This window comes from Heptranchias perlo, chromosome 10 (assembly GCF_035084215.1).
Source record: "Heptranchias perlo isolate sHepPer1 chromosome 10, sHepPer1.hap1, whole genome shotgun sequence".
Lineage (NCBI taxonomy): Eukaryota > Metazoa > Chordata > Chondrichthyes > Hexanchiformes > Hexanchidae > Heptranchias > Heptranchias perlo.
In genome coordinates, this window is record NC_090334.1 from 58,228,179 (window position 1) to 58,246,063 (window position 17,885).

The 17,885-nt window shown below is 40.9% G+C and overlaps 1 protein-coding gene across 1 annotated transcript in view; it reads right to left on the minus strand.

The window, feature by feature from the left end:
* Nucleotides 1-3,270: 3,270 nt before the first annotated feature.
* Nucleotides 3,271-17,885, minus strand: part of LOC137326599 (TOG array regulator of axonemal microtubules protein 1) — an 87,773-nt gene continuing 73,158 nt past the window's right edge. The window contains exons 20-22 of the mRNA XM_067991863.1: nt 16,896-17,115; nt 8,554-8,640; nt 3,271-4,683 (exon numbers count right to left, since the gene is read on the minus strand). Of these exons, the coding sequence (XP_067847964.1) occupies nt 4,430-4,683; nt 8,554-8,640; nt 16,896-17,115 (561 nt within the window). The 3' untranslated portion in view covers nt 3,271-4,429. The remainder of the gene's footprint in view (nt 4,684-8,553; nt 8,641-16,895; nt 17,116-17,885) is intronic.

Below are 17,885 nucleotides of genomic sequence, written 5' to 3' on the forward strand. Positions count from 1 at the left end.
TATACATTCACACATACATTTACTGTTGCATATTAATAAGCCCAGGTTGCTAGCCCCTGACACCTTTTTATTTTAAATGTGGAAATTAGAACATCACAAAGTAGCCTTTACTCAGAAGGAACAGAAAGATTGATGTTCAGCTAGTTTATGGCTTCATATGATTACTAGAGGTGATCGAGAACATTTTGGCATTATTTAAATTTCTCCCTCTCAGGAATTTCATCATCATTCTTTGTTGGTGGGGGTCGGGGTGGGGGGAGCAGATATGATCTATTTTCAGATCTTTGCAAATACTATTCCTGAATTGGCTAAGTGGCATGCATAAATAGCTTTATATGACTCACTCACTGGATTTCCCTTTTCTGTTACCTCTGCTCACAAATTGTCTCCCTCTCTATATAAAAAAAAATGCATTCAGACCTATATCTTAATATTTTGGCAAACAACCAGAATACTCCTGAGATTTTTACATTGGTCTTTTCCATCCATGGGTAATGCATATACTGTGTGTGTAACATTGACCCCTGTACACTATAACCCGTTGTGTGTAACACTGTCCCCTGTACAGTTTAATCGCTATGTGTAATACTGTCCCTGTACACTATAACCCACTGTGTGTGTGTAACACTGTCCTTTACCAAGGAAGAAGATGCCGCCAAAGTCACAGCAAAAGAGGAGATAGTTGAGATACCGGATGGGCTAAAATTTGATAGAGGAGCTGGTACAAAGGCTAGCTGTACTTAAAGTGGATAAGTCACCTGGTCCGGATGGGATGCATCCTAAGTTGCTGTGGGAAGGGTGGAAATTGCAGAGGTGCTGGCCATAATCTTCCAACCCTCCTTATATATAGGGTGGTGCCAGAGGACTAGAGTATTGCAAATGTTACACCCTTGTTAAAAAAAAGGTTTAAGGATAAACCTGGCAACTACAGGCCAGCCAGTTTAATGTCAGTGGTGAGGAAGCTTTTAGAAACCATAGTCTGGGACAAAATTAATAGTCACTTGGACAGTGTGGATTAATAAAGGATAGCCAACACGGATTTGTTAAAAGCAAATCGTGTTTAACTAGCTTGATAGAGTTTTTTGATGAGATAACAGAGGAGGTTGATGAGGGCAATGCAGTTGATGTTGTGTATATGGACTTTCAAAAGGCGTTTGATAAAGTGCCACATATTAGGCTTGTCAGCAAAATTGAGGCTATGCAATGGCAGAATGGATATGAAATCAGCTAAATGACAGGAAACAGAGAGTAGTGGTGAACGGTTGTTTTTCAGACGGGGGAAGGCATACAGTGGTGTTCCCTAGGGGTCAGTACTAGGAACACTGCTTTTTTGGAAATATATTAATGACTTGGACTTGAGTGTACAAGGCACAATTTCAAAATTTGCAGATGACACAAAACTTGGAAGACTAGTAAACAATGAGTAGGATAGTGATAGACTTCAAGAGGATATAGACAGGGCTGGTGGAATGGGCGGACACATGGTAGATGAAATTTAACGCAGAGAAGTGTGAAGTGATACATTTTGGCAGGAAGAACGAGGAGAAGCAATGTAAAGTAAATGGTACAATTCTAAAGGGGGCGCAGGAACAGGGAGACCTGAGAGTATATATGGACAAATCTTTGAAGGTGGCAGGTCAGGTTGAGAAAGGGGTTAAAAAAGCATACGGAATCCTGGGCTTTATAAATAGAGGCAGAGAGTATAAAAGCAAGGAAATTATGTTGAACCCTTATAAAACACTAGTTTGGCCACAACCGGAGTATTGTGTTCAATTCTGGGCAGCGCATTTTAGGAAGGATGTGAAGACTTTAAAGAGGGTGCCGAAAAGATTTACTAGAACGATTCCAGGGATGAGAAGCTGCGGTTGTTCTCCTTGGAGCAGAGAAGGTTAAGAGGAGATTTGATAGAAGTGTTCAAAATCATGACAGATTTGGATAAAGTAAATAAAAAGAAACTGTTCCCAATGGCAGAAAGGTCGAGAACCAGAGGACACAGATTTAAGATGATGATTGGCAAAAGAACCAAAGGCAACATAAGGAAAAACTTTTTATGCAGTGAGTAGTTATGATCTGGCATGCGCTGCCTGAAAGAGTGGTGGAAGCAGATTCAATTGTGGCTTTTAAAAAGGAATTGGATAAATACTTAAAGGGAAAAAATTTGCAGAACTACAGGGAAAGAGCAGGGGAATGGGACTAACTGGATTGTTCTTAAAGAGCCGGCATGGGCTCGATGGGCCGAATGACCTCCTTCTATGCTGTAACAATTCTATGAATGCACACACTTGATAGGACACCAGTTTAATTTTCATCCTCAAGTTTTGGCACCTAATCTGATGATTCCATTTCGTTAGCCCTCTCTGAGCAGAAGGTTCTAAATTTCTGACTTCATTCACGTTGTCCCCAAAAAGAGGGCAGTTTGTTAGACATCTCTTGAATTGTGTCAGGTTTCTACATGTACTGTGCCAAGGAAGGCCTCATGTTTTATCACAAAGGAAATGGGATCTACCAATCTTTTAAATTTATGTTGGTCAGTTGGTATTTGAAAAGGAGAAATTTACAGGGGTATGGGCAAAGAGCAGGGGATTAGGACTAATTGAATAGCTTTTTCAAAGAGCCGGCACAGGCATGATGGTCCGAATAGCCACCTCCTGTGCTGCATGATTCTGAGTTTAAAGTAGCGACAGTGAACCATAAAGCTTGAGTGCCATAAAGTAACAAAACTTAGCTTTGCCACATTATTGCATGCCAACATCAGTTGCTCAATTTCTTCCAATGATTTTTTCCAACTACTGGCTTGTAGTTCATAATTTTCTTGTTTGTATTTATTGCCATTTGCTCAGTGTCTCCCCACTATAGGCTTTGTTTCATACAAGAACAAACCAATTAACACACAAATTTCAAATGAACATCTTTCGGCTGCCATGAAAATTCCCAGGTTGCTGTTTGATAAAGTGGGTGCAATCAAGATTTATACTTGTGACTTTTGGATTTATTTTAATTCCATTTTTTGGAACTTGTACCTCCTGTGGCACCAGATCTGGTCATAGATTTACCAACATTAGTTTAAAGTCTTTGACTATAAATGGCTATGTTTTAATGCAGTGCATTGTAACTATATTTGTGGCTGACCTTTATGAATTGTGGAGGAACACTACTGAAGCTGTACAATTTAAACACTGCACCTTCAGTTTAGACATTGTGTGACTATTTCCCCTTGATCAGAAGTGTGACTTTAATTGTAATTAGCCTCACCACGGAAAAAATCCTAAATGTGTTGAGTAGTTTTATTGTGACAACCACCATAGACAGGGTCAGCAAGAGAGTCTTGAACTCTGCTAAGGTAGAGTAATCATGGACCAATAGCAGAACAGGGCACACATTTCAACTGTGAGTTGGATTAATCTACTCAAAATGACCAGACTATAACATTCTCAAAAACACAAGGGAGATACAGCTTTTAAAGAAATAAAATCATTTACTTCCTTTAAACATTTTGTCTAAAATCATATACCTTTGCCTGTGAAGTGATGTGAAAGATGAGAACAGCTGGTGCTATTGCCACCAGTTTACACAATTACACAAATGGACTTTAGTGTAATTAGTTTCACAAATTTGTAGTTAAAAGCACGATTTTGTTTTAGTATGTTCACAAAAATATGGAATATACATTTATCAAGAATGCTTTAAGACAACTGTGTATACATTAGAATCTGTAACAAAAATATTTTTCTTGTAGGGATCTTGGTCATGCCATGTTAGGATACCTATTTTAAACACAATGTAAGGGGGATAGGATTTTATGTTTAGCTCTCAAGCTAATAAAATAATTTACAACCAGCGGGAGCAAACTAATACTGTACAATACACAATTGGAGCGATAAACGCTTTTCATTTTCCACCACAGAGGGCTAATATAAAACAACCATTGATTCAACTCTGCCTACCAAGACACTCCACCAATTAGATTCTTCCCTCTCCCTCCCTCCAGTGATATGGAAATGTAGCATTAAATAGAGATTGGTGGGTATATTAGGTAACACTATACACTTGATTGCAAATATAGAAACATATATAATTTGATGTGCACTACACATTTACAATAAATGACATCAATTTCCATACAGTGATATAGTGTTACATGTCTATTAGATTCTACTGTACAGAAGTGCAAAATTAGCTGCAGTGATTTTAGTGTAAATGTTGCTGAAGGTTACTGGATAAACCAGACTGTAAATAGCAACGATTACAGAATTTAGAATCCAATATCAACTTGGAGCATATATAGTATGCAAACAGCAGAGATTTGTTCCAGTATTTAAAAATAAATTCAGTCTGATGTGCGAAAAGTGCAGGCATTATGAGAACATGTCTGTGTTGTTATCCCTCTTATTTTCACTGTGTGACATCACTGAAGCTGTTCTTTCTGGTTTTAGGGTGTTGAATCGAGCAGATCTTGTAAGGTCTTTGCAATATGTGGTGGCCGGGGTGGGGCTTGATCAATTAAGTTTTGACCCATTGGCTTAAACAGAGCCTTAGCCAGTTTAGCTGCAGCTATACGAATGTTTCCTCCACTACCAGGAAGTGAACCACTGTTCGTCATGTTCCCCAGAAGATGCCACAAAACCGGCAAAACCTTTTGCTCAACAATCTGAGGCTTCCGTGTGTATAGGTCTGGTACCAGATCTGAAATAGAAAAACAAGTGGTAAATCTTACTGCTTTGTTTGAAGATGAAAGGCCAATGTACCAACCCACTGTTGCATCCAGTGAGACATTCAACGTGATTGCTAACCAGTGAAAGTATGGTAGGCTAATGGTTATGGCTAACAACAGAGATTGTGAAGTCAAATCCCATCATCGTAAATTTGTGAAACTGAATTCAATAAATCTGATAATTTGTGGGCCAGCACCAGAAAATAACCATGGAAGCTTCAGGGTTGTTGTAAAAACCCAACTAGTTCACTAATGTCCTTCAGGGAAAGGAACCTACCACCCCTGCCTAGTCTGGCCTACATGTGACTTTTTTTTAATTCATTCATGGGATGTGGGAGTTGCTGGCAAGGCCAGCATTTATTATCCATCCCTAATTGCCCTTGAGAAGGTGGTGGTGAGCCGCCTTCTTGAACCGCTGCAGTCCGTGTGGTGAAGGTACTCTCACAGTGCTGTTAGGTAGGGAGTTCCAGGATTTTGACTCAGTGACGATGAAGGAACGGCGATATATTTCCAAGTTAGGATGGTGTGTGACTTGGAGGGGAACATGCAGGTGGTGTTGTTCCCATGCGTGTGCTTGTCCTTCTAGGTGGTAGAGGTCGCGGGTTTGGGAGGTGCTGTCAAAGAAGCCTTGGCGAGTTGCTGCAGTGCATCCTGTAGATGGTACACATTGCAGCCATGGTGTGCCGCTGGTGGAGGGAGTGAATGTTTAGGGTGGTGGATGGGGTGCCAATCAAGCAGGCTGCTTTGTCCTGGATGGTGTTGAGCTTCTTGAGTATTGTTGGAGCTGCACTCATCCAGGCAACTGGAGAGTATTCCATCACACTCCTGACTTATGCCTTGTAGATGGTGGAAAGGCTTTGGGGAATCTGGAGGTGAGTCACTTGCCGCAGAATACCCAGCCTCTGACCTGCTCTTGTAGCCACAGAATTTATGTGGTTGGTCCAGTTAAGTTTCTGGTCTCTGGTGACCCCTAGAATATTGATGGTGGGGGATTTGGCGATGGCAATGACGTTGAATGTCAAGGGGAGGTGGTTAGACTCTCTCTTGTTGGAGATGGTCATTGCCTGGCGCAAATGTTACTTGCCACTTATCGGCCCAAGCATGAATGTTGTCCAGGTCTTACTGCATGCGGGCACAGACTGCTTCATTTTATGAGGGGTCACGAATGAAACTGAACACTGTGCAATCACCAGCCAACATCCCCACTTCTCACCTTATGATGGGGGGAATGTCATTGATGAAGCAGCTGAAGATGGTTGGGCTGAGGACACTGCCCTGAAGAACTCCTGCAGTGATGTAGGACTCCAGTCCCACTTTATGTGGTTGACTCTTAATGCCCTCATGGCAACTAAGGGTTGGTCAATTAATACTGGCTTGCCAGTGTTGTCGACATCCCAATAACATAATAAAAAGCGAAGCTGTTATCAATCTAATTTTACAACCTTTATAATTCAATTCTGGTAGTTTCTGCAGGTGACATTACCACTGTTCCAGCAGCAAAGGAACCCTTGCACATCAGACTATTTGATAATCTCTACACTTTCAATCCCATTCTAACCAGATAACAGCATAATAGCTGGATGTCTATGCTATACAGACACCATTTTGAGGGGGAGGAAAAGAACTGATTTTGTACTAGTATTCTGTATTTCTGCACTCCCAGACTAAGTTAATAAACTTGCATTATTAGCAGTATAAAGAGCTGGATCATTTCTGACCTTAAGAAATGTGTCAATCAAAGATGATTTATAATGTTTCTACTTTTATCAAATCCTAGTATTTGATTAGCTTTATTGGTAACAGCTTCATAGAATCTTACAGCACAGAAGGAGGACATTCTTTGAAAGAGCCAGCTTTTAGACACACTTTCCCTATAACCCTGCAAATTTTTCCTTTGAGTATACAATTTGCTTTTAAATGTTACTATTGAATCTGCTTCTACCACCCTTTCAGGCAGTGCATTCCAGATCATAACAACTTGCTGTGTAAAATAATTCTCATCTCCCTTCTGGTTCTTTTGTCAATTATCTTAAATCTGTGTCCTCTGGTTACTGACCCTCCTGCCAGTGAAAATGGTTGTTTCTTAGTTACTAATCAAAACCCCTCATAAGTTTGAACACCTCTATTAAATCTCCCCTTAACCTTCTCTGCTCTAAAAACAATCCCAGCTTCTCTAGTCTCTCCATATATGAAATCCCTCAACCCTCATATCATTCTGGTTAATTTCTTCTGCACCCACTCCAAGGCCTTGACATCCTTCCTAAAATATGGTGTTCAGAATTGGTCACAATACTCCAGCTGAGGCCTAACTAGTGATTTATAAAGTTTTAACATAACTTCCGTGCTTTTGTACTCTATGCCTCTATTTGTAAAGCCCAGGATCCCATATGCTTTTTTACCAGCATCAACCTGTCCTTCCACCTTCAAAGATTTGTGTATTGCGAACCCCCAGATCCTCTGTTCCTAAATTGTACCATTTAGTTTATATTGCCTCTCCTCATTCTTCTTCCAAAATGCATCACTTTACACTTGTCTGCATTAAATTTCATCTGCCATGTGCCTGCCCATTTCATCAGTCTGTCTACATCCTCATGAAGTTTGCTACAATCCTCCTCACTGTTTACTACATTTCCAAGTTTTGTATCATCAGCAAACTTTGAAATTGTACCCCCTATACCCAAGTTCAATTCATTAATATATATCAAAAAGAGCCGTGATCCTTATACCAATCCCTGGTATTAGGGGATCACCACTGTATACTTCCCTCCTTTCTAATTCTATGTGAAGCTCATGGGATTAAAGAGGCATTAGCAGCATGGATACGAGATTGGCTGAGATGACAACACCGTTCACATCCTTCAGTCTGAAAAACAACTATTAACCACTAATCTGTTTTCTGTCCTTTAACAAACTTCCTATCCATGTTGCCACACTCCCTTTAATATCATTGCTTTTATTTTAATCATCAACTCTTCTATTTGGCACCATATCAATACATTTTGAAGATCCATATACATAACATCCACTTTAAAAAAAAATTAATACAACCCATTATTTCCTCAACAAACTAGCCTTTTACAAATCCGTGCTGACTGTCCTTAATGAACCCATCTCTTTATAGATGACTATCAATTTTATCCAGTATTATGGCCTCTAGAAGGTTACCCACTACCAACATTAGGTTGATTAATCTGTATTACTTGCTTTCTCCCTCATGGGAAATGCTTTTGCACAAATGGAAAAAAATGGTAAAGCACTGTCATTTCCATACATGATTGTATTTAAAGATACTGCTTTTACATAGTTGACAACACTATCCTCCTCCAGGAAGGAGTTTTAAATTTAAAAAAGTGTTTTCACTGCCTGAAGATCAGCTTTTTCGGCCAGTTTTCCAGCCAATCAAAAGCCCCATTCTGAAGACTGATGTGATTATATCAATGTGACCAGGTTAACCTTTGTGTGAAAATCTTCTGGAACAGCTGCTGTCCATAATACTCACCAGCAGCTATTGCAACCGAATAGTCCCTGGATAAGTAAACTGGTTTGTGGCACTCAAAGAATTAAATAAATTCCTTCTAGATAGGAAATGCTTTCAATGTCTTGTATAAGCCCCGTTAGAAATACATCTCAAAGAATATATTCACATTGATTTATAATGGAAATCAGCTCATAGATTGCCATGACATATCTAGCTCATGTCTCTACAGGCTTTTGGAGAACTGGGGATGGCACCTATGCTGTTTATCACAGTACCAAACGCTCAATACTAGTTCTGTATTTCTTCCCTAAAGCGGTGCTCCCCGTCTACATAATCGTAATTGAAACGGAGAAATGTGCCTCACCTGCAAGTCTCTCAGTCATGTCTTGTTTTGCTTTTCCATTCAAAAACTGAGCCTTGTTGCAGAAATGTTGAAGTAGCAGTAAATTATCTGAATACAAATTTAAAAAAATATTTAAAGAAAGGACTTGCATTTATATAGTGCCTTTCACAGCTTCAGAACATCCCAAAGTGCTTCACAGCCAATTCATTTACTTTGAAATATAGTCATTGTTGTTATATAGGTAAACATGACAGCCAATTCACATATAGCAAGGTTCCACAAAGAGGAAATTAATAAATGGCCAGATTAATCTGCTTTTTACTGATGTTTGTTGAGGAAAAATGTTGGCCGGGACATTGGGAGAACTCACTGCTCTTTAAATAGTGCTATAGGATGTTTTGTCCTAAAGAGGGAGATGGGGCCTCAGTTTCAGTCTCCTCCAAAAGACAGCGTTTCTGACAATGTATCACTTCAGTACGGCACTGGAGTGTCAGCCTGGATTAAATGATAAGATCCTCAAGATATATTTAGATGATGAGTAAAAAAAAAACTAAACCAGCACATTTGCTTTGTATATTCAATCCATTTAAAAAAAAAGAGCTGAAGACATTTTTCTAAGTAATTGTAGTAAAAAATACTTCATGAATTTTTATGCTAACCATATTGAGGAATGGAATACATTCCATTTCAGATAATCAGTGTCAGCATCAAGCACTACTAAGTTAGACCCCAAATATGAGCCTCAGTGCCTCCCCCATCGCCAATGCATTATTTTATATTTGCAACACTAGCCACCCTGTGGTTTCCAAGTGAGACTGCTGGTTTTGTACTGTGGGCCTGACTCATTTCACATAAGACCTTTACAGCCAAACAGAAGAAACTTCAATCCATCAGTCTGAGCTGCATTTGTACCCAGGTCCCAGAGATGAAAGGCTAGTGTCTAATTTACTGCACCAAGTACCTACTTCTCTAATTTTTAAACATGGGTAAAAGAAGCAAGGCCCCATCTTACTTATTTATATACCAAAAATCCTGCAAATGGTGTACATACTTACTGCCTACAAACCTTACTGCCTGTTGTCACGATTTTGAATTACGCTTTTTATGTCAACATTTAACATTGAAAACCACTAAGTAAACATTTATATTGGGAAAGCCGTATCTAAAGATTTAAGCATTTCACTGATTTATTAACAAACTGTGGCAATCAAATCACTCAAAATGCTTTGATAAAAATTTAATTTACCATTTTTGAGTAACTGAAATTTCTAATGACCAAAATAAGATTAAGAAAAATGAAAAAAAACTACATATTTCAAAATAATATGATAAAGCTCACCCAATGAAATGTTACTTGTGTCTTTCAATACCTTCTTTAAAGTTTTTATTTCAAGATCTCAGTCCGTCTCAAAAGCCCGAGGTTTCATTGGATATTTTTTACTTTACAACAATTAGAGCTTTCAATAACATGTATATTCCAAGCACATGCAGTTTGCCAAATTATCCAACATGCAATCTGTATATCAGGAGTTGAAGGCTAGAATGGCGTACCCAGTGCAGATGACAGTTTCTTTTGTTTTTTCCAAAAGACTATAAAAGAAACGGTGATTTAATTCTCAAAGCCTTGTTTCAAGCAAGTGATGACATTTATTAAGAAATGCTGTTTTCTGTATGAACTGCTCAGACAATCACTTGTGAGAGGCAGCACTTGCGATTAGTAAGACCAATGACAATGGCTGCTTTGTTGATGGTTAGAAAAGAAACAGTGTAGTGGTTATGGTACTGGACTAGTAATCCAGAGAACACAAATTCAAATTCCACCATGACAATTTGAGAATTTGAATTTAGTTTGAAAAATTTGGAAATAAAAAGCAAGTATCAGTAGAAGTAACCATGAAGCTGTTGGACTGTCATAAAAACCCAACTGGTTCACTAATGTCCCTAAGGGAAGGACCTCTCGTCCTTAACTGAGACTCCAGTCCCACCAATGTGTTTACTCTTAACTGCTCTTTGAAGTGGCCTGGTAAGCCACTCTGTTGTATCATACCTGGGCAACTAGGGATAGGCAATCAATGCCGGCCTTGCCAGCGATGCCCATATCCCGATAATGAATTTTAAAAAAAAAATCCCTAGACCTCTCTCCTCAATGTTCCCAGATTCCAGGAATCTCAGGACCTGCACCAGTTTTCCTGGCCCCCTAATGCTGTTGGATCCTGGGAACTCCCCTCAAAAAACCTGTGAGACCCTACCCCAGTACTGCCTGACTCTGGGTCCTCTTACCAGTGCTCCCTGATCCCAAGGCTCTCCCCAATGTTGATAAGTCAGTGGCCCTAGTAAATTTACTTGGCATAACAGCTTTGTTCTTATAAAACAACAACTTGCATTTGTATAACTTACTATTAGCAATGCCATGGAAGATCTGCTATTATAAAATATCTTTTGATATATCTTTTTTATGTGGAACTTGGAACATCTTGGACTGTTTAGAGTTCATGATCAACCTCGCCAAGATGGTCATCTGGAAAGGAGCCATTACATGTCAAGTGCATCAAACATTCTTTTCTGCCTTTGAAACTTTGGCTGCATGTGAAGCTCGTTGGCACATAATGGTCACAAAGGAGTGTTCTCATGACCCGGCCATCAGAGATGCAGGTCAGGTGTTACTAAATAACAACTTGCATTATAAATGGCCTTTAACGTAGAAAAACATCCCAAGGCGCTTCATAGATGAGTGAGGAAAAATGGACACCAAGACAAAGAGAAGAATAGGAGGGGTGACCAAAAACTTGGTCAGAAGTGGGTCTTAAAGGAGGTTGAGAGGCAGAGGGGTTTAGAGAGGGAATTCCAGAGAGCATGGACGCCAATAGCAGGGTGAAAGGAGGGGGAATGCACAAGAATTTGGAGTCAGAGGAACAAAGAGTCGATCCAAATGCTAGAAGTTAGCAGTTCACATGTTATCTGCCAAAAGGTAAAACTGATTAAAAACATTTACATGCCCATTGTGAAAGTATTAGGAGTAGTTTTTCACTTGGGGCACCAAATTGACACGCGATGGGCGGTGCGATTAGGCTGTCTGGCTGATAAAGTGCAAGAGATCCAAACCATTTTGATGGTTGTGCCTCATTAGCATATGACACGTGAAGTTCGAGTTTGTGGGCAGTAACGGACAATTCGCCAATGACAGGGTGAGAAGGATTTCAAGTGGGCCTAGTGTATATATGAAGAGAGGTTGCATCTCTTAAAGCATGATGCAACCTCTTAAAGCAAGGACATCCTTTCTGGCTGCAAAGTTCGAGGACAAACTAAAGACTGGATATGGCACAAACAAGGGCAAGAGGAATGGAACAGTAGGATCTTCAGATGCTGGAGTGGAAGTTGTACTTGAGCAAGTGCAGCCAGGCAGGAATATCCTCTTTCCCTCCAGTGCGGTTACAGTACGAAGGCAAATACTACAGCCAGTCTGCACCATCGTAGTATGTTACAGCACAGGAGGCCATTCGGCCCATCGTGCCTGTGCTGGATCTTTGAAAGAGCTATCCAATTGGTCCCACTCCCCTGCTCTTTCTCCGTAGCCCAGTGACTTTTTTCCCTTTAATTATTTATCTAGTTCCCTTTTGAAAGTTATTATTGAATTTGTTTCCACTACCTTTTCAGGCAGTGCATTTCAGATCATAACAACTCTACGTAAAAAAATGTTTCCTCATGTCACCTCTGGTTATTTTGCCAATCACCTTAAATCTGTGTCCTCTGGTTACCGACCCTTCTGCCACTGGAAAAGTTTCTCCTGATTTACTCTACCAAAACCGGTCATGATTTTGAACACCTCTATCAAATCTCCTCTTAACTTTCGCTGCTCTGAGAACAACCCCAGCTTCTCCAGTCTCTCCACATAATTGAAGTCCCTCATTCCTAATACCATTCTCGTAAATCTCTTCTGCACTCTCTCCAAGGTCTTGACATTCTTCCTACCAAAATGTATCGCTTCACACTTCTATGTTAAATTTCATCTGCCATATGTCTGCCTATTTCACCAGTCTGTCTACATCATTCTAAAGTCTGTTACTGTCCTCCACATTGGTTACTACATTTCCGAGTTTCGTGTCATCTACAAACTTTGAAATTATATCCAGTATACGCAAGTCCAGGTCATTAATATATATCAAAAAGAGCAATAGTTCTAATACCAACCCCTGGAGAACATCACTGTATACTTCCCCCTCCAGTCTGAAAAACAAATGTTCACCATTGCTCTCTGTCCCGTAGCCAATTTTGTATCCATGCTGCCGCTGTCCCTTTAATCCCATGGGCTTTAATTTTGCTTACAAGTCTATTATGTGGTACTTTATCAAATGCCTTTTGAAAGTCCATATACACATCAACCCTCTCCGTTACTTCATCAAAGAACTCAATCAAGTTAGTCAAATGATTTTCGTTTAACAAATCCGTGCTGACTTTTATTTATTAGCCCATACTTTTCCAAGTGCCAATTAATTTGTCCCGGATTATTGTCTCAAAGTTTCCCCACCAATGTTAGGCTGACTGGCCTGTAATTGCCGGGTTTATCCCTCTCCCTTTTTTTGAACAGAGGTGTAACATTTGCAATCCTCCAGTCCTCTGGCACTGCCCACATATCTAAGGAGGATTGGAATATTGTGACCAGAGCCTCCGCAATTTCTACCCCTACTTCCCTCAGTAACCTAGGATGCATCCCATCTGGACCGGGTGACTTATCTACTTTGAGTACTGCCAACCTATTAAGTATATCCTCTTTATCTATTTTTATCCTGTCCAATATCGCTACTACCTACTCCTTTACTGCTACATTGACAGCATCCTCTTTAGCGAAGACCGATGCAAAGTATTCATTTAGTACCTCAGCCATACCCTCTGCCTCCACAAGAAGAGGCTTGTACCAGCATAGAGATCAGCACCCCGAGTGGGATAGATAGTGAGTTAGAGGAGTCTTCACAGGGTGAGGTGCACATCCCAAGTGAGCAGCAGCTTGCAATGGTGAAAAGGACAACCGAGGACAAGACCAGATCCAAGCACTGCTAAAGAGGGTGGAGATGTGGCTATCAGCTCCCCTGCCTTTAAGAGAAAGATTGTGGCAGTGCACCAACAAAGAGTGAATGCATTGGACAACTTGCCAAGGAGTTGCCAAGTCATGGCTGAGAGTGTGGAGAAGTCCTTCTCCAGCACGTGCAGCATTCTGGCACAATGCATGACTTCTCTACAGTCTACAATGGAGTGTGGTCTCCTCTGTGTAAGCTGCAGCGGTACTTGCAATGCAAGAGCCTTTGTCACCAGCAATGGCAGCTTTGAAAGGTCAAACTGCAGCCATTCAGGCTCTGGGCTCCACTGCCTCCTGCTGCCAGAAAAAACTGTCCAGCAGCATGGAGAGACTGGGGGATAGAATGATAGTCTTACAGACCTCCTGCAGTCTGTTCTCAGATCAGTGGGACAGCAAATTCGTTGCCTCATGAGTGTGCAACTGGCAGAACTGGAGCTGCACATGTTGCCCTCTCTCAGGAGGGCAGTATAGCTGCACCCTTGTCACGTTTTCATTCAATGCTTGCAAAGGTGCCATCAAATCAGCTGGCCCATTCTGCTCCAGCACCTGCATCAGTCTGTAGCTGGTCCCTCTTGGGGCTGCACTCACCACACGCATCTCTGGTTCCCCCATTTGAGCAACAGTAGCCATGCTGAAAACACAGGGACAGCACCTCGTAGGAGCACGAGAATAGAAAAAACATAATTAGGTAAACCTGGGTGACTACGTTGTTTTATGGTAATTGTTGAAGCCAGTAGAGAATATATATTGTGTGAGCACGCGTAGTGGTTCCACATTATCATCAGAGCCTTAGTTTTCAGATGACATGTGTGTGACTGATGGTGCACGCTTGTCATTTCATCTGCAGGGGGTGGAAGGAGAGAGAAGGATGTTGGAGTACGCTGCTATTGGAAAGGGTTGAGGGAGGGGGAAAAAAAAAAGACAACTTCACATGAATCGCTGAAAGAAATTGTCTCAAGCTGCCAGTTGGTGCTGCTGAAAGTCGACCCCTGCCTCTTCCGCATCCTCTTCCTCAGTCTTGGTTGGCATCCTGGTGCTCACTGTCCAAACTTTAGCCATGCTGGATGGCAACATCATGCTGCATCAGGCGGGGAAACTTGGTGCAGCCTGTATTGGAGGGCTCCTTCCAAAAGATCGAAGTATTGGAAGCGTTGTTTCAGGTTTCCAATCACTTGCCCTAGCACAGTTTGTAAGTACTGCTGTGGCTCTGATTGCAGCAATGTTCTGCTGGAGCGCAAGGATGACATAGCGGGGTCATCAGCTAGGTGTTCCGAGAATAGCCTTTGTCTCCCAGCAGCCACCAAAGTACTGGCCGCTCCAGTCAGAAAACCGGTGGCATATTCAACTCCCGCAATATGGCTGCATCATAGCACCTCCACGGGAACCGCGCACACTTCTCCATAACCCTCATGTTGATTACTGATAAAGTGGATATTCTCCCAGTGAAATCCTTTCCAATTGAGGAAAGTGGCCAAGCTCATGGGAAGGTGCCCTAATCGCCACATGTTCAATCAATAATCCCTTGCACTTGGGTAAAGCCAGTAATACCACAGAAGCCAACAGCCTGCTGATGTTGGCTCCTGCTGTCAATGGGAAAGATATGTCGGTACATGCCTTCCAAATTAAGATGATGTCACTTGCCAAATGCAGGAATGAACAGCAGATTGGCCAATATGTGCCATGTCACCTGCTACAACCTGGAAGGAAAAGAAGTTCAGGACTGTTAATTTGAATGGCCACTGACAAAGCATGCCCTCCTTGTAAGTTGGGCTCCAGGTCACCCTGCAGTAGGTGACACAGTACAGTTATAGCCACAGCTGAACTGCAGCATGCACAGACACTGTTCCTGAGAAGTTGAGGTATGTGACGCTGGATTGGGTATAGTCCCCTCCCCCCTGGTCCTGCAGCCTCATCAGGAGGTTGTGGCTCCCCATATTGCTGCTCCTTCTCTTCCTCCACCAACCCTATAAGGATATGCAAAACCGCTCCATTTTAATGAGACCTTCTACCTTCGAAGAGGCTCCTCAAGTCCAGAAGAAGTCATTAACAACTTCTCCCACACAATTATAGAACTCTGGAAAAATGAATAATTCCGATTAGAAGAGATCCTATCCTCCAGCTGCCTACCTGTGAGTGCCCCTTTAAATAGTGCTTCAAATACATTCTCAACTTCCTGCAACACCCAGTTTCCTGTGTGGGCCGTGTCCTCAGTGGCAGTCGTCCTGAATAGCCTAAAAACTGCAATGGGGTCCTATCTGCACGATGGAAACCTGATTTAAAAATTTAAATAATACTGGGACCAGGTACAGGTGGGCACTTGGGCCTAACCCATCAAGATGGCGGCTACCATGCAAATAGGGTGGTAAGTACTGCGCGGCCACTTTAACCTGATTTGTGCCGTCCCCCTGCCTTGTTCCAGGGTGTCAAAAGCCAGCTTGGAGTACTACAAGTGCTGCTGGTTTTCCCTATTCTGTTGTTCTCGCTTCAACTTTTCTAAGTCATGGTGAGAGGGACTCTGTGGGCAGAAGCATGTCCATGCCACGTTCTTCAAAAGATTCCGTTAAAAGATTCTGAAATGGACTCTAAGAAAATCTCCCATGCAGCAGAATGCCTCCTTTTTCCAATTAATTTTATCCCCTTTGTTACTCCTGAAGATGTTGACTACTTCTTGGGTTACAATTCCACAGTTGCCAGGTGTGCCCTGCTACCTCACAAGTGGCCACTCTTCACGTACAAGCCTCGACAGCAAGCATTGGCAGACTATTTTACCATGGAAGGCACTATAGTGGTGCCTGATCCTGTCCCCACCAGACATCCAATCATGTGCACTTCAGGAAGGAATCTCTCAATAGTAGAGGCTGATTTTTCCCTCCCTAATGCAGGGTGCTAAAGTTAATGTAGTGTCCCTGTCACTCAAGCTGAGATCACTTAACTCCGTACAGGCCACAAAGTCTGATGATGAAATTAAAGGTGGCTGATGGTACACACACACTGTCCAACTTACCTCTTTGCTCCCATTTTCAGTTCAGTATATAAAAAAAATGTGAACTTAAAATGTACTTGACATATAAAGATACCAACTTTTAGTCAGTTAGGTATACAAATACATAGCTTTCTACAAAGTGTTTTATTCTAAACAAATGTCTTCCTGTTGTTTTATTAAGACCAAGTATATTCCCATACATAAACATGTACACATATACTTAGAGACAGATAATAATATAAACAAACTTTTTCTTGATTACAGGACAGAATATCTTGAAACAGAATTATTTGTGCCATTTCTACATACCTATATGTTGAATGAGGGTGTGAATAACACTGATGGCAGCATTATAAATTCCGAGGTTCTTGGAATTCAGATTGTTGTCTACAATGGCAGGGACAAGTATGTTCAAAACTTGAGCCAGGTTATCCTTCAGTAATGGAATTATTTTCTGCATGGTTTCTAATGCCATCTGATTCACCTTGCTGTTGAAGTCATGTAATCGCGGTTTGAAGGCATCAAAGATCTGGAGGGGAAAGTTATATACATATCTTTAAAAAAACTATTTAAAAATTACCATATAAAGTCATATTTTAGTAAGGTATATCATTACTAGGGAATGGATCTTTTCCTTTTCACATTAAGCATTCTACAAGTTAGGTATAGCATTGATTTGATACAGTATATTGCTGCCTCTACATTATGCCACTACTTCATTTTTTTTTACTGAGCATACTTATTTATGCCAAATTATGGACAGTTTTGTGATGTCTACTAAAAATTGAATTCACATTGACCAGACTCATCATATAAAAACGCTTGCAGTAGCACAAAGATTTTCATGCCAGCTATCAAACCCAGGCCACAGAAGTAAAAGGACAGTGTTTTACTCCGCAGTGCCACCCAGTTATTATGCATGTAATTTTTATTGTTTAGCTGGGAAGGACAAAAACACCAAAATCAGGGGCCTCTTGCTGAATCCACAAATACAGATTCACTTACGGAGACTGGATTATGTAATTGGAATGTAGTATATGGCACAAGCTATTTAATGATGTTTTGACATTAAATGTGCCCTCCTTATAAAAACAATTTATTTTTGGAAAAGAAACAAAAAAGTGAATTAAAAGAACTCCATATTCTTACATTCCTATGATCTGTAATTAAATGCTAAATTCCATCCCAGTACAAGGTTTCCGATACTCAAGAATCATACAATACACAGATATTACCTCAAGATTATTTAAAGCTGAGAACACAGAACAGAAGCAAAATACTACAGATGCTGGATGTCTG